The sequence below is a fragment of the Hirundo rustica genome, chromosome 6, assembly GCF_015227805.2.
Source record: "Hirundo rustica isolate bHirRus1 chromosome 6, bHirRus1.pri.v3, whole genome shotgun sequence".
Classification (NCBI taxonomy): Eukaryota; Metazoa; Chordata; class Aves; order Passeriformes; family Hirundinidae; genus Hirundo; species Hirundo rustica.
Genome location: NC_053455.1, coordinates 44,857,150 through 44,880,556, shown reverse-complemented (window position 1 = coordinate 44,880,556; position 23,407 = coordinate 44,857,150). Strand labels below are relative to the sequence as shown.

Sequence of the window (23,407 nt, the reverse complement as noted above, 5' to 3'; positions counted from 1 at the left end):
AGATGAGGGATTACAGATCTGAAATTTTTTGACTGGTATCTTGAAAATAAAACTCTGTTTTAGTGGGTACTTGCATTTAGGAACATACCGGCCCAAACCCTCCACCAGAGGATAACATCTCCGGGTTCTTCTTCAGATCAATGTGTTGCTGTGGTGTCTGACTCGTTGACAGCCTCCAAGGTTCGGACAAAACCTTTATTAAGATATGAAAGAGATGCAAACAAATAGAAAACGCTGTTAAAGAACATGCAACTTTCTCAAAAACTAGTGAAGATAACAAGTGTTATAACAAGTGTAATATTGCTTTATAAACTGTTAGAAAACACTTTATAAAGCAATATTAATGTTAACTCCCATTTCAATGGAATGAAATATTAAGAAGCTTAAATTAAAAAGTTAAACCTGTCCTGATATGGAACCATTAATATATGAGGAAGTAATGTCTATTCCTCAAAGAGAATAAAATAGAATTTCAATAGAAATGCTACTTCAAACAAGATTACCTGGTCTACAGCCTTGTAACTGACACACAAAACCATAACAAGACCATTATTAGTCATATTCAAATCCCAGGAAGATCCTAAATCAATTTAGAAGCTTGTAAAATCTCTTAACAGCACATCTTGACAGTTTGTGGAAAATGTAGAAAGTTGTTTTATTCTTGACTTAGTCACATTTAGGAGAGCAAGTAGACAAATGTGAGTAGTTTAATTTTGAGGTAAGTTGAAACACATCTTTTATTAATCAGAAAAAATGAACAAGTGCAGGGCAATTATTTTTATAAAATCCAGCCTTAAAATCTAGTTTAATTAATAACTTGTCAAAGCAATAAGCAATGATTTTAGTGCCATTGTCATAGCTTGGCACAGTTTAGTTTTCAGCTGCGGAGGAATGTGGAGTATAACTCTGTCGGGACCTTGGAACTGTTTTGGAAAGGACAGGGACCTATCGGAGGCTTGTTTTAGACACTGGCATCTGCTTTTGGCCACTGAGAATGCTGAGTGCGACTTTGGGAAGTACTCATGTAAATCCTGATTTTTGAGCCAGCCTTTTCCTCCGGGCCAGTTGAACAGGTAACAGCGAGTCGGACGCCCTGTTGGCGGCTGGGCCTGCTGCTCTCCCCCTTGGGGGGAGCCGGCCCCGAGGCCCGGCCGGGCCCCATCAGCTCCCGGCGCGGGAGGAGAGGTTGCAGCTTAACATCAACCACTTTAAAAACCTCCCCGGAGCAGGGAGGGATCTCTGCCAGCCCCTGATAAGAGCTGTGGGCCCGGCTGGGCCGAGGCCGCCCCCACTGTCACCGAGGGGTGCGCAGAGCTCTCCTCTCCCCTCCTCCGGTGATTCCAGAGGAGAGGAAAAGAGTGGAGGGAGGAAACCGGGCTGATGATCTGAGATGCACGGGGCGGGGAGGGGGAGAGAGAGAGAGAGAGAGAGAGAGAGAGGCTGCTGCCCGGGGCAGAGAGCACATGGCCACTGCAGGCCTGGGCAGATCGAACCCTTTCCTGGCCATATGGAGCTTACAAGGCCCAGCCCTTCCTGAGAGAGAAAAGAGAGAGACAGAGTGGATGTAGAAAAGATATCGCATGAAGTCAGTGGAGCAAGAGTGAAAGAAATGATAAAGTGGACATTTTTAACTGAACTTCTGTGGTGAAAAATATAGAGAAATGGACTAGTTCTTGTAATATCTTAATGTTGTTTGGGGGGATGCTGGTTCTAGTCAAAAGTCAGGGATTGATTTAATTGAGATTTACGTGAAAGTCTTGAACAGAGTAAAACTCCTCGCTCCTGGAGTAAAAGAAAGTTTCAGCCTTTGAGATGAAGATGATTTTCGAGAGAAAATGGTTTGAAGCCCTCAGCGCCTGGGGTAAAAAGAGGTCTCTAAGTCTTTTAAGATAGAGATGATTTTAGAGACAGAAAAAGAGAATCCTTGTTTTATACTAGAAAAAACATTCCTAAACAGTACCCCAAATACACTGAGGGGCCCACAAGTAGCCAGGGGAAAGGCTGCTAATGGGTGGAACAGCACAATCTGCAAAAATTCTGAGCGTTGCAGATTTGTGACATTGGGAGCCACCAGACTGTTTTTGTCTTGTGGCAAATGTCTCCATGGAACTCTAGAGAGACTCCTCTCACAAAGTGATGAAAGATTATGTTTAAATGGTGAAACTGACTGAAAATCACAGGTTGTGTCTATGTTGTTTGTAAGAAAGTTAACAGTTTGTAGAGGGAAGGAAGAGTGTTTTGAAGTTTCTTTTTTTTAATTTTTTTTTCCATTCTTTTAGTGTGCATTAATAAAATTACTTGTTTATTTTTAAGCTTGAGCCTGGCTTTGCTTCTCCTGATCCTCTTCCACAAGAAAAAAAAAAGAAGAGTAAACACTAAGACCACTATATTAAATTTGGCAAGCAGAATTTAGCGAACGTGAAACCACTACAGCCATATACAGCTCCTTTAACACTTAGTAACTTAAAAGGAATTTGTCAATTTCACAAGAAAATTCTCAGAGAAAACACACGGCCTCTATTGTACTCCCTTGAAAACATGCAAAACCTCCAAGCAAAAAAAGTTTTTTCAATACTGACTATATATTTCTTGCAATTCTAAATAACATGTATTATGCTAAAAAGCTCACTGAAAGCATTCTTCTAGGTCAATCAATAAATGCATACATAAAGGAAAATGAAACTAACTTAATTTATCAGCAGGTGTTAAACAGCACTAGCTGAAATTTTACCTTTTTTTCTTAGGAAAACCAGAGTTGTACAAGTGTCTTGAGCAGATACCACGAAACACTAACTAACCAAAGGACTGTTCACGGTAGTGAAGAGTTATCAGTAAAAATCACCTACTTCCTTGAGGAAAGGAGAATCTACAGCGAGGTACTTGGACACGACATAAAGGCAGAAGAGGTGGCGGTCAATGCCAGCCCCGGTCATGGCAAGGCGATACAAGTGCTGATGTTTGGCAGCTGCCAGCCCAAAGAACTTCAGCGTATTTTCTCTCTAACAAATAAAAGAAAAAGATTAAAGAAACTCAGTGAAGTGAACTGCATTAAGGATGGAGGTGCAGAAACCAAGTTACAGCAATGACTCTCAAGCCTTGAGCAATTAAAGGCCAAGTACAAGACAACTGACCTCAAATCGTATCCTCTGGCTTTTCAACCTCATGTATTTAATTTCAGGTATTAGCAAGTGCCAGCTGCTACCTACTGTGAACTGCATGATGAAAGCTAATCTGTATTTTAAGTATTATCTAACCCTACAACCAAACATGATTACAACTCAAGTTTCTAAAGTTACTGGTCTTAAAGAGTTATGGAAAGCAAATGTCAACGTGATTTAGGAAAAGCTCAAACTGCCAGAGCTGTTTTAGAAGCCAAACTGCCAACACTGAAGGTACAGAGGTCCATAAATGCTGGTCATCAAAATCAACATATACGAGCAACTACTTCCTTCCTGTGAATTATGCTTGCTTCCCTATCGGAAAGGAAAGCTTAACTGGTAAGAGATTGGACAAATCTGTGTCTGAGTTTTACAAGTCACAAAAATTTCACAAGTAATCACAGTTTCCTGGAATTCAGAAACAGGTAGATAAGGGTGTATTTGGCTAATTCTTTTTTGGTATGGCCCACAATTTCTGCTTTATTGACAGAAAATGTGGACAATTACCTTATGCAGCTCTTCCTTGCTAAAAAAAAAGGCATCACTCTAAATGCTTAGAAATATTTGGGGACTTACCTGGTTGTCTAGTGGTAACTCATGTGCCCTGTGAATTACCACAGAATCACAAGTTGGCTGGGTTGGAAAGAACCTTTAAGATCATTTCATTTCAACCTCCCTGCCATGGCAGGGACATCTTTCTTTCACAAGACCAGATTGCTCAGAGCTCCATCCAGCTTGAACACAGCCAGGGATGCAGCATACACAGCTTCTCTGGACAACCTGTCCCAGTGCCTCACCACCCTCACAGCAAAGAATTTACTCCTAATACCCAATCCAAACCTACTCTCCCAAGTGCGTAAGGCACCAAACTTACACTTTCGTTTGGGTCTTCCATGGCTTGAACAAAACGACAGGACTCAACAGTGCATGAACGAACTGTTTCGGTCCTGCCTTCTCGGAACAAGCGCGTCATGGACGCCTCATACGTTAAAGAAAACTTTCCCATATCCTTGAGAAAAGAGGAAAATAAGAACTTAAATGTTTAGATAGACTTGGCCCCTCTTTCTTAATCAACAGTCCAACCTAAGCACACAGGCTTAGCTTAGCTTCACTCCACAAATTAAATTCAATATTTAAGCTTTCAGTAGCCCATCATTAGCCCACCTACCTGAAGATAATAAAGGCAAAAATAAGATTAGCAGAAGGATTTGATAAGCAGTAATAGAACTACCAGACTACCAAGGACTACTCTCTGCATTTTATATTCAACCTTCAGTTTATAAGAGAAGCTGAATGTTGCTACACTGGTCTTTTCTGACAGCACATTACAGGAAAGGTAAACTAACAGATGAAAACACAGGTAAGCATTTCTGTTAATCCTCTTAGGGAGTGTCCATGACCACTGCATCATGTGTGACTCTAATCTAAAAGTTAAATTTAACATTGTTTGGATTATAAACAAAGCTACTAGAAGTTTCGTATCTTCTTTCTAGTCCAAAATGCCTAGGGAAAGACCAACTAAGCAGAGAAATTTAGAAATGTATCAATATGTGAACCACTGTAGAATTGATTTCCAGCTAAAAATCTGCTCAGGGTTTGTACGAATTTGCATTGAATGTCTTTAACAACCTTGTACAACCAGTGCAAGACTACACAGTCATATGTTTTAGTCACAAACTTGTTACACCCAACTTAAGGAGGTTCTGTAAGCCAGAAACAGTCTGTTCTTACCCGATAGTGAGCAAGCTGCAGGGCCAGTTGCACAAAGGCATCGGGGCTGGTTTTCACTTTCTTTATTAGTCCTTTCCCAAAAGTATCAAAATAAAATGAACAGAAGTCCACATCATCTGCTAGAGCTACAGCAGTACTCAGAGACTTCTCAATCACTTCTTGGCACTTAAATAAACAAACAAACACACACCTGTATGTATACAAACATGCATTCATGGCATTTGGGAGGACTACTGAAAAAGTGCAAGTATTTTTAACTGATGGACAGGAAATGCTTGCCTTTATGCATGCCAGGAACATCATTACCTAAATAATTTCCCTATAAAGAAAGAAGAGAAGCTATCTTTGCTAGAAAGTTAAAATTCAAAAGCTAATACAAATGTTTTAAGCCAGTACACATCCAAAAATAACTCTTAAAAAACCCACCAGCACTTAAACTGTTCAGACCAGGAGAATATAAAAGAATGGCCTACAGTTACAGAAATGCAATAGTGGTGTGGCTTCCAAGCTCCCATTCACGCTTAATTAAATACTTCACCAACCATTAGCTTTTTACACAAAATTAAAAACCAAATAGGTGCTGGCAGTTTTTCTAGAAACAGGAAAAAAAACCCCAAACCACAAAACCTTAAAAAAATCAAATCTTATTAGGCATGTATACAGAACTATGAACACACAAAAAAGACAGCTATTCTAAAAGAACTATTAGACAAGAGTATTTGTTGTGACAACAGTAATGAAATCCTAGCAAGTAAAAGTTTATTTTAATTCAGTCACTATTTAAAACAGGTGGCCATTTATTTTTGACATACTGCCAACCAAGAAAGCTTCTAGTGAAATGTTGGCATTGCTCATTCAGAATTTTTAAAGAGTGATATTAAAACCCCCTGAAGTAAACTAAGCAATGGCTACAAATGAAGTACACAACCAACAGGACTCAAAGGAATTTAAAGCTGATTTATAGGGTTACCAATAATTACATAAATGATTTGACTGCTGGGGAAAAGAGAAGTTTCTTCCTCATATCACTATATCTTATGTACTTACTTCTTCTGGAATTTCCCATTGCAGTTTGGTAGGAATAGGAATATTCGGATTGGTATCTCCTCTGCAATGTCCATCTACTGAATAGCCCAGTTCAAGATACTCAGTTGCCATCACATTCTGCAGAGAATGATACTTCTTCAGAATTGCAATACATTACTTACTGCCATGGAATTAGGATTTCATTGTGAAAGCAATATAACCGATTTTCACTACACAGCGAAATAAAATATACAATCCATTTCCAAATACTGAAAACAAGCACAAGCAAAGCCCCCAGTTTTACAAGAGGAACACCAGATATGCACCACTTATTCAATTACACTGGTGCATTTTGTTAGACACTACTGATTTAATCAAAAACTTTTCAATTCAAAACCCACCTCAAACTAAGTAGAAGTAAAAAACTAAACTCAGTCTTAGATTTCACAATATTAGTTCAATTTAGATTCTAGAGAATTTCTTCAAGTTTGTTATTTGTCAAAACTAGTCATCAAGGAACAATTTATTTCAGAGTAAGTGCAAATCCCTGCAAGAACTCGATTGTTTTTAAGATTTGCATTCCTTTCAAAATTGCAGTTTACTTTACATGTGCACTAGAGCTCTTGGGTGGGAGAGAAGAATGCTTCCAAGATGAACAAAAGAACTTGAACTGACATAAAAGGCCCTGTCTTACAAGATATTGATCATCCTCAATGTTAAAAAAAAAAAAAGTCCAGAAACAACAAACGCACATACAAACACAAAAAAATTACCAAAAGATTTGAATCTGCTCAACATGGAAAGAAAAAGCTTGATGATTTATTTCTAATCTCTTATTTTCATTTTCTCTTTTCACTTAGTGGTCAGAACAAGACAACTATGAAATAAAGCTTAGTCCATTCTATTCTAAAGGGCTAACAACAGCTAACTTTCTAGAAAATTAAATCTTGTTTGAGTCATCTTAATTCTTAGCAGAAAATATACCAACTAATATTAAGTACAGATATATGAATTAAGCATAAAATATCATTCATTAAAAGCAAAAAAAGTATCCTTTTTTCATTGAGATAGTCTACAATGCATTGTCATGTCACTCTCAAATCAGTTTGGCCTTCTTTCTTCCCTGGGTGGAGAATGCAATGAGTCTTTGTTGTTGTTGTTGTTCTTATAAGCATAATAAAATTTGGAAATTACTTGGGGAACCAGTTAGATCCAAGACCCATTTGCACAAATACATGCAAAATCAAAATTAACTAACGTTTTTGAAATAGTTTTAATTGAGTCACGTAACTGCTTGAAGGTTTACGCTACAAAAAAAAGGAAAAAAATCAAATAGGGTTTTAAGAAATAAACTAAGCATATTATGAACATACATGGCAAAACGAATTTACTGTATTCATTGCAAATAAATACAAGAGATAATGTCAACAGCATATCAGTCTGCATCTCAGCAAACAATGCTTAGACAAGAAGTTAAACTGTGTACAATGCTTTAATTTAGAAAGTAAGCATGGGAGTTTTATAGCACAAGAAAGCTTAAGGAGCATGTACATACAAAAAATACAATGCCATAACAAAGAGGCAATAATCTGTGGATTTAAAACATTAAAGTAAAGTTAGATGGGGAGCTGTGTCACTTTTCTGCGAAGGCATCTAAGCTCACTAAAATGCTCTCCATCAAAAAATAGCAGCTTCCTAAGCAAGGGTTTTGGATCTTTTTCAAATTCTACAGTTGACATGTAGACGTAGACCCCAAGTCACTCATCAGCAATGTGAATGCAAGGGATTGAAAGAAGGTGCTGACCTTCAGGGCTGCTTCAAGACAGTATCACATTATCTTCTGCATTAGCTCTTTGTACCAAACACCTACCTCCCACAGGTGTCCAACAATAGGAGCATCTGCCCAGGAGTGCTCTGCATTCAGACCAATTCTGCCATTTTTGAATATTATCAGAGTGAATGTCTTATCAAACCACCTACAAAAGAAATCAGTATATCTTTATGGTTTTGTATACTTTAAAAGCATTTTTGTATTGCAATTTTGTCTCCTCTAAAATTCACATTCAAATGCACTGAACTTATCCTTTTTTATTTAAGAACATTTAAATAAATAGACAAATTTGAACCTCATGAAGTTTAGCAAGGCTAACTGCAAGGCCCTGCACCTGGGTCAAGACAATGCCCAGTGTCAACACACTGATGGATGAATGGATTTAGCAGCTCTGCAGAGAAGGACTTGGGAAGGAAAATTTCATCATGAGCTGGCAAGGTGCACTTGCAGCCCAGAAAGCCAATCATGTCCTGGGCTGCTTAAGAAGCAGCGTGGCCAGAAGGGTGAGGGAGGGGATTCTGCCTCTGTACTCCACTCTGGTAAGATCCCACCTAGAGAGGTGTGTCCAGCTCTGGGGTGCTCGGCACAAGAAGGACATGGAACTGTTAGACTGCATCAGAGGAGAGTCATGAAAATGGCAAGAGTACTGGAATACTTCTCCCATGAAGAAAGGGTGCGAGTTGGGCTTGTTCTTCAGTCTGGAGAAGGCTTTGGGAACACCTTCTTGCAGCCTTTCAGTATATAGAGTATAGAGTATATATTTTTATCATGGTTCATAGTGACAGGACATGGGGCAACAGATATAAACAGAAAGAGGGTAAATTTAGATGTGTTATAGTGGAGAAATATCTTTTACAGTGGGCTGGTGAGACACTGTCCAGAGAAGAATGCGGATGCCTTGTTATTGCAAATATTCAAGGTCAGGTTGGACTGGGCTTTGAGCAATCTGATGTAGTGAAAGTTGTCCCTTTCCGTTGCAAAGGGGGTTGGAACTAGATGAAGCTCCCTTCTAACCCAAACCCTTCTGTGATTATGTGGAATTTATCAACTTAAAAGTCATAATTAATTCATATGTATTGGCCAAATTCTAAAAAAAGGAAGGCATTTTCCACGGCGTCAATACTGCACCTGTCAAAACATCTGCCATGTATCAGTGATTTTGCATATGCATCCAGTGACCTCACTGGGTCTTCTTTCTTGTACCCCTGCTCGACGTCATCCAGCGTCACAAAAAATGCTGCTTTCTCAACTGCATCTAAGGACTGTTTGTTCTTTCCAGAGCTAAAATAAGCCTGTCGAGCCTTAGCCCATGGTACTCTGCAAAAAACGAAATAGGTTTATAGACAGATTACATAAATTTGTCAATGTCTGGTTACCTTTAAAATCACTATGAGATATTCCTCCTACTTCAGTGGCATTTGAAACAGCTACTTTCCTTGCATTTAAACTGTGAGAGCTGTGGAAAGCTCTGACAATACTTTCACAGTGGAATCCTTGGAACCAATTCAACTCATCATCACAGAGGTGCAAAACTTCATCCTCAGAAATTCAACATTTCTGCACATGCAATACCTACAGCATAGATCATCTACGCCTCAAACTAAACAAAAGAAAGTACTTAAAACTAAACAAAAGAAAGTATCTACAACAAGGAAGAAGACAACAGTAAAAATAATAATCCGCATATAGGATTGCCGCTGCAAAGTTTTTTTAACTCCACACAATTACAAGTGACTGAAGCACTGTTACACATCATCAATACACAAAATCAGTGACCAAGGTATAAACAACTGACTGCAGACTATTTTAAAATTCTAAAGCCAATATTCAATGATTACGTTATGCAATGATTTCTAAATACTAAACTTATTTAAAAAGTAATAATCACCGTACCTATCTCCTGCAGTAAGAGCTGCAAGTTTCTCCTCACCAGGCTGAGGTTCTGAATCATCATCAAGAATTCTCTGTATTTGCTGTTCAATCTCTCGGGGTCTCAACAATCTGCCATCATGGTACAGCCACACTTTGAAGTAACGGCCCTTGTGATACACAACAATGTGTTTGCTGTCCTTCACATGCTGGAGGGTATCTAGAATTGTAATCACTTACGTGAACACAAAGCTGAAGTCTCAAAACACTAATGCACTAAATAACACCAGATGCCTATTGCATGCACTACAAGTTATTTCAGCACCCCGTGGTATTTCATCACAAAGATTCCTGCATGAAATAGTCAAATACCCAGATCTGACAATCACTTGCATATACAGCACCACCACTTCCCACGCTGGAGGCCACTATCAGGCAACTAAATCTGTATTTCTCTAACTGAAAAATGAGCACTGGTTGCGTAGTCTGGTGAAGCATGAGTACCAGGAAAGGTATTTTTAAATCATTTGCATTCAGGTGCTGGACAACTCATGGAGAGTCTTAAGAAACTCAGAACTCATACCATCAGCTTTTGCTTACATTTGTCCTGGCCAATGCAGAGTGAATATTCCATATATGGCCAAAATGTGTAATGTTATGTGAAGCAAAAAACTAGGCCACATTTTTTTCCTCATTTTACCAGCCACATGGCTTAACTGGGATAAGCCTAAATTTAGTCCTGAAGGCATTATATCAAACCACAGGTGAAGTCGTTCACTCCATAGCATGTTTTGTCAAAAATCATGACTATTTAACAACTCAAGAGATAGGATACAGTGTTCATCAAGATTTTACCACCAATTAATATGAAGACTTTTTTTTTTTTCTAAAGAACTATAATATACATAAAGTAATCGAAATCAGGGGACAAGGAATCAAGCTGCTCATGAGAATGTATAAAAAATGTTTTTGGAACTCACTTAGAGATATACAGAATGACACAATTGTTTTTTCCTTTAGAAAAACAGGAACAAAAGAAAATGGAAAAAGTATAATAGGAAATGTGAAAAGCTTAGGAGGAAAATACAGTAATTATTATACTGACTGTAGTTTAATTTGAAAGACTTTAAGCAGGAGAAACTGAGGAGAACCACTAAGATATACAGGATGTCTTTTAATCAGGTGCTAGTTAAAATGAGCCACTTTTACATTTCTGTGCAAAACTCATTTTAGACTGAAAGAAAACCAAATCTGAGGCTAAATGCAAACTGTTTATACCTTTTATTTTATTGACAACGGGAAAGGGGCAAGGGTTACACTCTCAGTACTTGAAGTATTGCAGTATTCTAAATAATAAGAACACATAGACCAAAGTTGTCCAGTAGAGATTTAAAAACTTGCTCATCTATTTAAGCCACTGGTTACGACACCGAGTAGTGACACCAGTGATGTCCCTTCCGTCGCTTTGCACATAAACCCATCCGAGGCACAGCTGGAAAAAAATTCCTCAACAATCTAGCAAAGGTCAGCAGCAGAACTGAGAGCAAAGTCCTTATCTGACACATGCACCTACCGCTTTATCCACTACCCAACGCCACTTCTCCCCCTTATCCAACTTCTTACAGCACAGCAAGTGCCAGCCCTCCAGCAGGGAAGAGTGGGCAGATTCCTGCACGTTTAGAAGCTCTTTGTTTTGAATTCTGTAGTTGAGTGGGAGTGACAAGTCTGAAGGCAGTTTAAAACATCAGAGTGAGAGTTACAGGCCTCACAGAAAGTAAAAAAAAACCTGTCTTCAAGTGGCAGCCTGTATGTGCATTCCCAGTGGAGGTGACTAAACAGTAACTCCTCCTTGTATTTCCCTGTGATGCTGCCACAATGATGCACTGTTGGGTAAACGTGTGAAATCAGTTCTAAGAGGCTCTTCAGCACATGCCAGGATCAGAGAAGCCTAGATACAGCTTAAGCTTTTGTAGGAAAACACAACAGCACATGCCTCCACTAAAATCTGCTGTGAAGTTCTCAGAGAGTAAGGAAATGAAATGAATGGCAACGTTTTACTCCACCCGCTGATTAAAAATGGAAAGTTCTTCTAGATGCAATCTGACTTCATTTACAGCGACAAAACTTAGGAAAAAAAAAAAGGCAACAAAATTGCCACTTTTAATATTAAGGCCTCAAAAATCATCTTGAGCTTGGGAAAATAAAAGTAAAGGTTATTTACAAATTAAAAAACAGGGCAGACAATATTATCTTGAAGTTTTTTTTTTAATTTAAGTAAAGGAGAAAAACCACTAAAAAAGCTTCAAAATCTCCCTAAAATGTAAAACATCTAGGCACTCTACAACAATCCATTACATCCTGAGTCTTGGAACGCAGCATTGATGTACACTTATGCCAGTCAGATCTTTATCTGGAGAACCAGATTTTTAGCAGAAAAGACACCAAGCCCTCAATTCCACCAAGGTGCTTATTTGCCTTGGCCGGCCTTGCTTACCTGATTCCTCTCCTGGGATACGGGAAGTATTAAACATCCTTTCCCACTGAGCTGAGCAGAGTGGAACAGTGGATCCCAGCAGTAGAATCTGTGAAGCAAATGTGCATTAAAATGTAATTTTGCATGTACAATTATAAAATTAAAAAGCAAAGAAAAAAACCCAAAGATCTGGTTAAACGAAGGCTTCAGAATAGTAAGATTTATAATACATTAATGCAGCGCTGAGTTTTTTCCTCCCTGTTCATGGTCTTTCCTTGTACTACATGTGGAATATTCCATGGACATTCCAGAAACATTATTTTTTTTCCTTTCTACCAAAAGCTCACCCTTCAGCAGGGAAGACTGAAGCTAGTGAGCACCTGAAATCCAAAGTTCTCCATGGTGGTCTGGATGCAAACCTTACACATGCAGCAAGCATTACCCCTTAATTCATTCTTTCAAGCTATTTGTGTCTGTGTAGGAACAAAAGTTCGTATTTCTCAGACTTGTAGCCGCATACAATTAATCACATCCCTTCAATGATCTAGAAAAAAACTACTTAATTGCTCCCACAGTACTTGTTTACTACACTACAAACCCCTTGGATAGTACAGAAACTCAAATGGGATTTGCCTATCTTTGCTGCCTAGAAATTAGTGCAACACAGGATTTTATCATCATCTTAAGCTTCTACTGGCCCACTCTTGGTGTGGGCCAAGACCTTTTTTTCCAACCATCCTGTATTGTATCCATACAACTCTGTATTTCTGACAGTTGGTAGTTTCTGCCCATGTGAAATTCAAGTGATAGCCAAGATGATTTGGACCACAAAGCTTCATAACAATAAGACATTCCTCTCTTCTCCCATTCTGAAAACTGGTCAGCTTCTCAAAGGTTGTGCTGGAGAAAGATCAAAAGCCATTTAAACTGATACACGTACTGGCTTGATTTCTTGTCTGTCCAGTTTTTTCCGATAGAGCAGGATGGCATGGATAACATTACCAGCTCTAGCTGCCTGCAGGGTTGTGGGATATAAAGAAAGGAAGTCCTGTAAAGTAGATAAGAATCATGAGTTAATGATTACCAGATTACATTAAAAAGAAACAAACCTGATAGTACTTCTCATCCATGTTCTTAAAAGTTTATTCTCGACAATGTAGAAAAGGCTTTAAAATTTATGAAGTGAAGAAGTGCAGTGAGCTGATGAAATTTTTCTTCAGCAGTCACAATCTCCTTAAATATTATTAATCATTTGAGTAGAAAAGATAGTGCTACATAAAATTTGATCCAAGCCCATCATATTTCTTTTTCTCCTTTTTATTTTCAGTCTTTCACAATTTTACTTCTACTACAATTTTACTTGTATGTTGTTTGGACAGTATGAGCATAGGCCTTCTTCAGCTGCATTACCCATGAAGTTTTACATGGGCTTTTTACAGTATGGACAAAACTGTTTAAATCATTACTGCCTGAGTGTGCCAAAGTGGCAGCTGTGCTAGGGTTGTTACGATAGGTGTACTTGAAGTACTTCAAATATGTGATGTACATGAAGGTACCTGAAGACGCTGGCTGCAGATTATACAAGAAGCAAGAAAAACAAAGGTTACATCCTCAGTGGCAATGGATTTCTAAGCAGAAAGACAACACAAAGAAAGATGCCTTCCAGAAACGTTACAGTGCTTGGCACATAAGGCATTTATTGGATTTACCTACCATTGCAAAATAGTTACTATTAACCATAATCGGCCCACGTCCTCTCAGGTAGATATATTCTTCCCACCAATCACTAACCTGCAGCAGGAAGGAAAAACAAAACCAGTAAAAACTCCTAATTTCTACAGTTTATGTCTTCTGTGTTGATGGCTCCACAAGACAACATTCCATACAGAAGTGGGAAGGAAACTGCTAGTTTGCCTCCCTACTTAAGAAAGGCAACAACCTCTGCTCTGCTAATTTCTATCAGACTTCAGGGAAAACAGGGGAAAAAACGGGGCAAGAGAACTAAATTAAATTGAGCCATATCTCTCTGATAAGGTTTCAGAGAAGTCACGGTCTCCACATAATATTTAAAATACTTTACAACCTTTGCCAGGACAGATTAGGCTACCTGGCTACAGGAACGTTAGATAATATATCAAGAAGGAATTAACATCACAGTTCTCACTATGATGCTGAGGATTGGGTTTGGTTTTTTTAAGGAAAAAAAAGAAGAAAAATAAATGATAGACCAACAACTCAATTGATACAGTTCTCTGTTTTTCTTATATAAGCCTTAGCTGCTCTATATTAAAAAAAATGTTCTAAATCACTCTTCTAAACTACCTGCGTAGCCAGCCCATTATTGAATTATTGAGCTCAACAAGCAAATTAACCAACCCCAACAGCAATCCTGACAACAAAATTCTCCAGAATAACAAAATGCAAAATAAGGATTCATTTTTTCAAGTTTCATTCACCTTTGCTCACCAGTGTTTACCAAATTACACAAATTATTTACATGCAAAGTCACATGTACTTTAAAAAAATATTAAGCAGTTTCAATTTCCTTCTTTTACATTTAAGAAATAATGGAATTTAAGCCAAAAAGACTACCACAGAACAAATACTGTAATTTGAACAACTGAGCCTCCTATTTATCTACTTACATAATTGGTGGCCCACCAGGATTTTAGCTTCAAATACCACTGAAGCCTTGGTCCCAAATTAAATGTAAAATCTTTGGCAAGACCCTCCATTCTTTTGAACTTTTCATCGTCCATAAGTGGTCGAACCGACTCCAGATACTAGAACACAAGAAAAGAATCAGCACCATTACAGGAACTAATACATAGCTTCTCACCAGTCCTACGTAAAGCACTTCAAGAGTAAACAAAGATTACCCAGTCCCAGTCCATAAGGCTGCAAATACCATGTCTGTAAAATAAGAGTATATGCTCTTCTAAATGTCTGCTGCAAACTTCAAAAAATAAATTTTTTTTTCAGACATTTTCAGCAAAACGCAAGTGGAAGAGGTTACTTTTCTAAAGATTTTCCACTCCAAAGGGTAAGACACACTGCTTCTTCAGTAGCAGACAGAGATGAATTTTTTATCTCCTCTAAAAATCAAACCTTCAGTTTCTGTGACATATTGCCATATTTACACACTTCTTGTGTTATATATAACGCACACATTTAAGAACACTGTACAGCTAGGAAGGATAACAGAAGTGATGGGCTTCAAAGACCCTGGAAATCACACTTTGTGGCACAGCCTTACAACAATAGGCATCATGTCATCCAGTGTGAATCCCACTGGCTTCAAACTGCCACCAGTTTCACTGGCTTGTCACAGTTTCGTTTTAATTTCCATGCTGAAGTTTCAGCCTGTTATACCATATTAATACCATTATGCAGTTTCTCATGAGACATGGCAAAAACACCCCAAAAGGCATCTAGGTATGGATTCTGTGTTACTGAAGAAAATTAGTTGGTGAATGTACATACCCTATTAACTGTGTCTTTAACAGCTGGAACTGGCAATCGTGGTAAAGATGTCTGGAAACTGTATAACATGGGTTTACGCCCTGAGAAAAGTTTTACAAGGGCCTGAGGAAAAGCAAAAACAAAAATACACACCAAATTATTAGGTTCAACAAAAGAAAAATGACAGAGTAAATGTGTAATGTAACTCACAATCCTTTTCACTGGTAAATTATACTGTACTAGATTTAGGAAGCTACCATATTTATCACGGTTTCCCAAGTAAAAAAATGGCCTTGACAGAAACTAACTTCCTAAAGGTTAAACAACGTGTCAGTGGAAGAGCAAGATAGGCATGGTCATTCCTGACTTCCCAGCCATCATCCTGTCACAGACAATATTGCTGTTTATGTGGGGCACACCTTGATCTCAATATAAATACAGTTACTTAGCACTTCTTTTCTTCATCCATTCCCCTCTGGAAAGAGTAAAAAGACCACGTCTACCAGTTGACCTTTTACTATATTACATAGTAGATACTAGAAACATATCTAAATTGCGCTCCAAAACACACTCATTATCAAGCCCGTGACTCAGCTAAGGTTTCTAGATAACTACAGTAATCCTTAATAATAATAATTGTGCTTTTGTATCATGGTTTAATGCTTTCCAAAGTTACAGCTCAACATCAATAACAGGAGCAATGTTACAGGGAGTTAATTCAAGCATGATTCAATCTCAGGTACTGCATGATTTGAACATACCAAATTGTGCAAGCATGCCAGTGTTATACTCAGTGCTTGTGTTACAAAAAACCCCTCAGCAACAAAACAAAAAAGCCAGAGAAAACTTAGCTCCAGATATTACAGAATCTCCTGTGTTCCACGTTAGAGTGAAAACAGAAGCAGCTTTTCTGTTCACCGCTACTTTTCAGCTGCAGCACACACTAAGCTGAAATTCTAGACCATGCAACTTCTAGACTACTCATGAAAGGATTTTGACACTGCCACCCTAATTCAGCATGAAAGTCAAGTGAAGTGATATACCAACAATCCAGTGGAACTTTTATTGTCAAAGTGTAATCTTGGTCCAATATACAGGATAGTATATATAAGCCAACAGACAAGCAGAATGAACAGAGGAGGTCATTTCACTGCTGACGTCTGAAAATTTCTCCTAACAAACTTAGAATGTAGAGCTCTTCCTCCCTCTCAGTTTCCTGGGTCAGCCCAGCTAAAGGAGATAATTTTAGGCAGCAAAAAATAATGAAGAATTGCAGAGTATTACCAGCGACAAAGACCTCCCTGCAAATGGATCAGTATCAGAGCCACCACGTGTTCATGGGATGCACCACAGTGATCTGCCCAATGAAATCCAGTTGTGCTTCAGGACAAGATAATTTTGGAAACAGGTGGGAAAGAAAAAGCTCAGCTTTTCATCTGGAAATCTATTTTCATTCTTGGAGACAATTTTATTCCAAAACTATTAAGCCAGAAAAGGCTAAAAGTATTTTAAGAGAGTACCTGCTCAACTGACAAAAACCAGCAAATACATTTCACAGTATTTATCTCTTAAGAAAACTTGTAATAAAGAATTTATAATAGCTTGAGACCAATAAAGTGCTCTGACATTCACACACATTTCATTACATCTCTGATTTCATATGCAGACACAGCAAATAATATCATTCTAACATATGTTGCATCTGTTTACACGTGACTACCACTTTTCAATTAATTTTTTTAAATGGCAACTAATATTTGGATTTCTTCCCTAACACCGATACAGGAAATTTGACTTTACAAGGTGAAATATGCTGATAGAAAGTGCCACCAGACTTCCAACCAGTCTGAAAAATCACTTTGTATTGTGACTGAAATTAGAGTTCAGGTTTTTGATCTGCACGATCATTTGGAGAGAAAACAGTATTACAAAAATCTAGAAAGCTAAGGTAGTTGGAGCTGTTTCACTAGTGAAGCCAGTCTTCTCTTTTGCTGGGTCTAGTTAAATAGACCTTCATAGTAAGTATAGATGAGACACTGCTGGGCATACACTTTCAGTTATCTGTATTTTTAAAACATATACGATACACAACAAAATACATATGCAACATATATGATAGACAAAAATTGATAAATACAGTATGCAACAAAGCATGGTAAGTAGCATTACAGTTCATACTGTTTTAGGGCTGAGAAGGCAATATTAAGAGCTTTGAAGATCTATCTGGTAGGACATGCTGAAAACCAAGGCAGCTACAGCTCCAAGCAATTGCCAGAAAGCCTTACCATTCAGAGCCTCTGGATTGTACCAATTTGAGTCATGAGCCTGACACCGCTTCCAGGAGAAACCATCAATTAGAAATTTCATTTGTAACAGACAAACATTAAACTCTATTTTAGTGTACACTATTCTGGATACTTGTCCTTGATGAGCTCCCATAGTAAATCACGACTTGTGCTTAGTTGAACACAAATCCGTTAACTTTTGAGGCCACAGAGACTAATTTTATCACAGTACGGAAACTAAGCTATTTCTACCACAATACAGGCAAAAGTGAGATGAAACAACTGAGTCCAAGTAGCAAAACTCCACTTAATCTCTTGCAGCACCAACATCTACATTTCCTCACTTCATACCTATCATATCCTTTAAGAATCCTTTTCCAAAGCACCACAATAATCCACAGGAGACATACTACTCTCACCTCACCCTGACCTGAAAACTGCATAACACGCTACCTACACCTTATGCTTCTTCCCTAACTCATTTTGGAGGCATACCAATAAATCAGTTTAAAGGACACTCAACAGTATTTTCCTCAAGCATAAGAATAATTTTATAATGGATGACTAGAAATCCTAATGTAACAATAAAGAATTAGGGGAGCACTTTCCGTGAGGACAAGATTCTTCGGTGCTGCAGCTGAAGTTCTTTAAGCTCTACTTGCACATAGAGAAAAAGTAGGTATTGAGTCACACAGGCCCCAGGCGTTGGTAAATTTAGAAGTTACTCTTGAAGTGTTTCCTCCTCCTTCTAGAAGACCACGATGAATAGTTTCATTACAGCATTAGAAGGGTGACAGCAGAAATAGCTACCTAACAGCCTCCTATCCCATGGCACAAAAACCACAAGAAAGGAATAAAACTACAAAGTTTTCTTTTAAGGCTTTGAATACTGATCAGTTAGAAGTTAAGGTGAAATGAAGCCAACATATCCTTACCATCCAAAACTTGGTGCCAGCAGAAAGCTTGCCATGTTCAGAGAACATCCAACCATGGTAGGAGAGCAGCATTTTCAGGGAGTAGCGCATTGTGACGATAAGGGCAACCCAAAGCCCTGTGCCAAAAAGTACTCCACTCACAATGTTCTGTGTTTGGTTTGACATATAGCCACTATTTAAAACAAAAGCCAGCATATGCCAGTTAGTGTCCATTTAAGTTCCAAAGAGAAGCAGGTTTTGAAAACATTAATCATAGCAGAGAGAGGCCTTACACAAGCTTTATGCCTGCTTATCCTGCTTTCATAAATTCCTTTCAAAACACATCTTCATGCAGCAACATCAAAGGCCATAGATGTTTCCAAAATACCTGGAAAACTGCAGCAATACTGCTGCAAGAACCTTCCTATTTCAAATCCTCATACATCTGCTTATTTGGCTTACCATGTCACAAAAGTAGTGTTCCAAAACTGATACATTTTAACAGGAATAGCTTTAAGACTAGCTGCAAATAAAACTGATTACCCTGTATAGGAACAGGAACCTTTCAGCCTACTTACGTTGTATCAAGTGTTCGGTTGATCTTGGCTATGATTCCTAAGGAAGGATCAATTTTGGCATACATGGTTGACATCACACCAACAACTACAATAAGCCAGCTAGATGGGCTAGCAGGATAAACACCGGTGATAATTCCATTCTGGAAAGAAAAGCCTCCACATAATTTTTTTCATACCAAAGCGACTGACTTCATATTACCATGGAAAGAAACAAAAATCAACACATTTAAGTCATTTAGTTATAAACAAGTAGTTAAGGTTCTCCAACGTTTTCTTACATGCGATTATCTCAGGAGTAAGGAATGGATTTACTTAAGTTTGATTACTACAGAAAATAGTAACAATAATATCAACAATGAAAGGAACTTCAACGTTCTCGTGTAGACATCACAGATCCTGCTGCAAGTCTTACTAAAAATACTGAAACTAACAACTCCAAAACAAATGACACTTCAACAATTTCAACTTACACTGAGTTTAGACCCTTCTACACGCATACGTGGCAAAAATATCCTATTTAACAAGCCACTGAGAACCAGAATTAACATTTTTGTATAATTTAAACAGTTCTTCTCATGGCTTTATACGAAAATTTTAATAAGATTTCTGTTAATATGTTTATGTTTTTGAAAGCGATGTTGAAGATAGCCTGTAGATTACGTAGTTTGCTACTCATGAAAAACATATTTACAATTATAATCCCATGAACGAAACAATAAATTCACAGCAGTCTACATCAAATACCTCATCAGAAACAACACTACTTAGCTATAATAAAAGGTGTAGCCTTGTACCTCTAAGACATATGACACTAAAGATCACAACTAGTTATATTTTTTCTTGTGCTAAAAGATTACATAATTATGTGGTGCGTTATGAAGAGAATGAAGTAAATTTCTACATCTGCTTCATCTTGCTTCCACAGAATAAATCAAAAAGATGTACCCTTTCACTCTTTACAGTATCAACCTGTGCCATCTTCCTCAGTACCCCTTGTCTTAAATAAAACCCCTGTAAGTCTTTCACAATGAGGAACTTTATTTACTATAAAGGAAAGAAAAAAAAAATCAGCTTTCCCTAAAAAAACTTCAACAAATTCATAAAACATTAAATAACCCTGAAGTTTGGTGGATTGGACTAGTTTGGCATACCTTGAACCTGATGAACTTCTTCTTCCATGAATAGATACCAGATAGGTAAATCTGTTTGAGTGCCTCATGGCTCATACGCAGGTCAATCCCATCTGGAGTTACTGTAAATTGAAAAGCTACTGCCTGGTGAGCTTCCGCCATTTTCAGAGAGAGTTCTGTCAAAAAACAAAGTTTAAAAAGAGTATTTCCTTCTTGTCCAAAGGAACTAGGAGCTAGTTAGTCCATTTTTAGCAAGATATTTTCTACACCATAACTTTGGCAAAGATTCCTAAGAGTAAAAAATTTACATACAATACTTGCCTTTTCCTTACAGGTTCTGCTTGCACTTCAAGTCTGAGTGTCCTGAAGGTTAATTTAAGGCACCTCTTTTAACCAAAACAGCTGCAAATGGAAACAAAACACTCATGTAACTCGGGCATTTTGGCAGCATCAAAGAGAGCGGCATATCATCTCTACATGCAATACATAAAAAAAATCAGAGCAGAACCAAAAGTGAAAGTCAAAACATTTAGAAAAAGCATACAAAAGGCACAGAGCATCTTGCATTTTAAATAAGATTCAGAAAATGCTTTATATCGAACAAAAGGTATCTAAAGTTTTCACCTCAGCTAGAAAAACAAAGCTGCTTCTGGCCATATCTTCTCCCAAAATTTTTTTCATATCCTAGTTTCAAGGTGATTACTCAAAGCAGAGACTATAGTCCCTGTGGCTCTGAGCGGTGACTGGCAAATAAATGCAAAAATCAAAACCATGCAGAGTTGAGGAAACCAAATCACAACTGCCAGAAAAATTGCCTTCCCAAAGAAATTTGAAATTATGATGACATATCATGGAATTGCAGCTCAGTTTAGCTGCCCAAATAAGTATCAACAATCATGCCAATATAGACAGAAGACAATTATACCGGGCAGCCATAAAAGACTCAAACAAAAACCACTGGAAGTTAAACCAGAAATGTAAATCCATTGTAGCCCCAAGAATCTCACCATGTGCCTGAGAGCGTTCTGCAAACACCACTTGAATTCTGTCAGGCTTGGGGCTGCAACCACTTCCTTTGGGACCCTCTTCCAGTGCCCAACCATCCTCTGGGTGAAAAACCTTTTCCAAATATCTAACCTAAACTTCCCCAACAGAGCTTCAAGCCCTTCCCTCGGGTCCTGTCACTGGTCACCAGAGAGAAGAGATCAGTGCCTGTCCCTCCTCTTCCCCTCGGGAAGGAGTTGTAGCTGCAGTGAGGTCTCCCCTCAGTCTCCTCCAGGCTGAACAGACCGAGTGACCTCAGCCACTCCTCTCACGGCTTCCCCTCGAGGCCTTCACCATCCCCACGGCCCTCCTTTGGACACTCCCTGATAGTTCCATCTCATTTTCATACTGTGGCACCCAAAGTGCCCCAGCACTGGAGCTGAGGCCGCCCCGGTGCAGAGCAGAGGGGACAGTCCCCTCCCTGCCTGGCTGTGATGCTGTGCCTGATGCCCCCAGGACAGCGTTGTCCCTCCTGGCTGCCAGGGCACTGCTGACTTGGATCCAGCTTCCCAGAGACCAGCACCCCCAGGGCCCTTCCGTGGCACTGCTTTGCAGCCTCTCATTCCCCAGTCTGTACACACATCCAGAGTTGTCCCAACACAAATGCAGAATCTGGCACTTGTACTTGTTAAACTTGTTGGTAATTCCATAGCTTTTCTTTGTTTCCGTAACCAGCATTTATACGTAAACACCCTGGAAATCACTCCTACTAATTATTAATTCAGACTATTGTTTTTTGAGCTCTTATAATTAGAAAATAGATTTTTGCAGACAGACTCTATGTATAACATCGATATGGTCAAAACTATGTATTCCTGAGTAGACCATCATGATTATGAAGTTGGTCTCTTGTCCAGCCTAATTCATTAGCTTACCAAATCTTTCATGTATAGCCTACCTAGAAGTATGACTAAACGCTAGTGGAATTTATTATGCCATCTGTAGGTCAGAATTCAAGGGCAAGTTTTAGACTGAGATTTTCACTGGTCTAAAACACATTATCAATACCAAGTGTTTTAAGGTTGCACTGGCATTTCTATGTAAGCAAAACAAAACAAAAAAAAGTGTAACTACTTTCCCATTTTTAAATCCTATAAGCTAAAATTTACATTTTGTTTGCAAACCTAAAGCTATTTAAGTTCTGGTAGACTGTCATCCGCTGTTGAACAGCAGCTGAGGACTAACCAGTGCAATTCAGGTGGGCATTTCAAAAGCAGTTTATAATGACTGGAGTGCTGCTCCTCTAGTCTGTAAATACTCTACTTAATCAAAGTCATCTGAAACACAAAGAATGGATGTCAAGGTGTATAAGCAGACAACCAGGCACTTGGAATGCAGCAATAACAGTAGGCTTAGGAAATATACAGTACAGAAAGAGAAGGAATACTCGGCAGAGGTGAATGAGGTAAGTGCTGCTGCACATCACCTATTCAGGTTGCTGACCAACAGGCATTGATTCTTTGCAATATTTAATATGCTGTTCCTGCACCAGCCTACGGTGATCCATCTCTGCTATACAAGTACTGCTACAGTGTCTAATGGTAATCCACAGATCTCACAAATCCATCCGCCACTGCTCAGGTTTTAGAAGCAGTGTGCTGAGTGAATCAAGGCACGTAAAGCTCACAGTATCCTACAGATAGTATGCAATTGATTTATGTGTGTGTAGTGTCTGATTAGAATAACAAAGAAGAACAAATGAGAAGAACGCAAACCAGCCTTGAACACCAGTTTCAAAAGCTTTTACACAAGCCCCGTGAGCCCGAGTAACAACTGCAATTTGTAGTACTTAATGACTGTGTCACTAACAAGTACTTATACGGGCTCTGCTGTAGGCAAGTATGAGGAAGTCAGTCAGCTGTCCATTCATTCATTTAAATTGCTCATCGCCGGCTGACAAGAGAGC

General features: G+C 38.6%; 1 protein-coding gene across 4 annotated transcripts in view; it reads right to left on the bottom strand.

Moving 5' to 3' along the window:
• CPT1A (carnitine palmitoyltransferase 1A) overlaps positions 1 to 23,407 on the bottom strand; it is a 40,567-nt gene that overhangs the window by 6,534 nt on the left and 10,626 nt on the right. For 2 of the 4 annotated variants that reach the window (XM_040067096.2, XM_040067099.2), the window contains exons 2-18: positions 20,779 to 20,859; positions 20,479 to 20,633; positions 19,328 to 19,467; positions 18,771 to 18,942; positions 15,572 to 15,673; positions 14,734 to 14,871; positions 13,802 to 13,879; positions 13,029 to 13,136; positions 12,110 to 12,197; positions 9,640 to 9,835; positions 8,875 to 9,063; positions 7,786 to 7,891; positions 5,937 to 6,053; positions 4,890 to 5,054; positions 4,033 to 4,167; positions 2,847 to 2,999; positions 89 to 193 (exon numbers count right to left, since the gene is read on the bottom strand). In XM_040067096.2, coding sequence (XP_039923030.1) covers positions 89 to 193; positions 2,847 to 2,999; positions 4,033 to 4,167; positions 4,890 to 5,054; positions 5,937 to 6,053; positions 7,786 to 7,891; positions 8,875 to 9,063; positions 9,640 to 9,835; positions 12,110 to 12,197; positions 13,029 to 13,136; positions 13,802 to 13,879; positions 14,734 to 14,871; positions 15,572 to 15,673; positions 18,771 to 18,942; positions 19,328 to 19,467; positions 20,479 to 20,619 — 2,133 coding nt within the window. In that variant the 5' untranslated portion in view covers positions 20,620 to 20,633; positions 20,779 to 20,859. Of the gene's footprint in view, positions 1 to 88; positions 194 to 2,846; positions 3,000 to 4,032; positions 4,168 to 4,889; positions 5,055 to 5,936; positions 6,054 to 7,785; positions 7,892 to 8,874; positions 9,064 to 9,639; positions 9,836 to 12,109; positions 12,198 to 13,028; positions 13,137 to 13,801; positions 13,880 to 14,733; positions 14,872 to 15,571; positions 15,674 to 17,835; positions 17,885 to 18,770; positions 18,943 to 19,327; positions 19,468 to 20,478; positions 20,636 to 20,778; positions 20,860 to 23,407 lie in introns of those variants that run through there. The other 2 variants (XM_040067098.2, XM_040067100.2) reach the window with 2 other exon arrangements.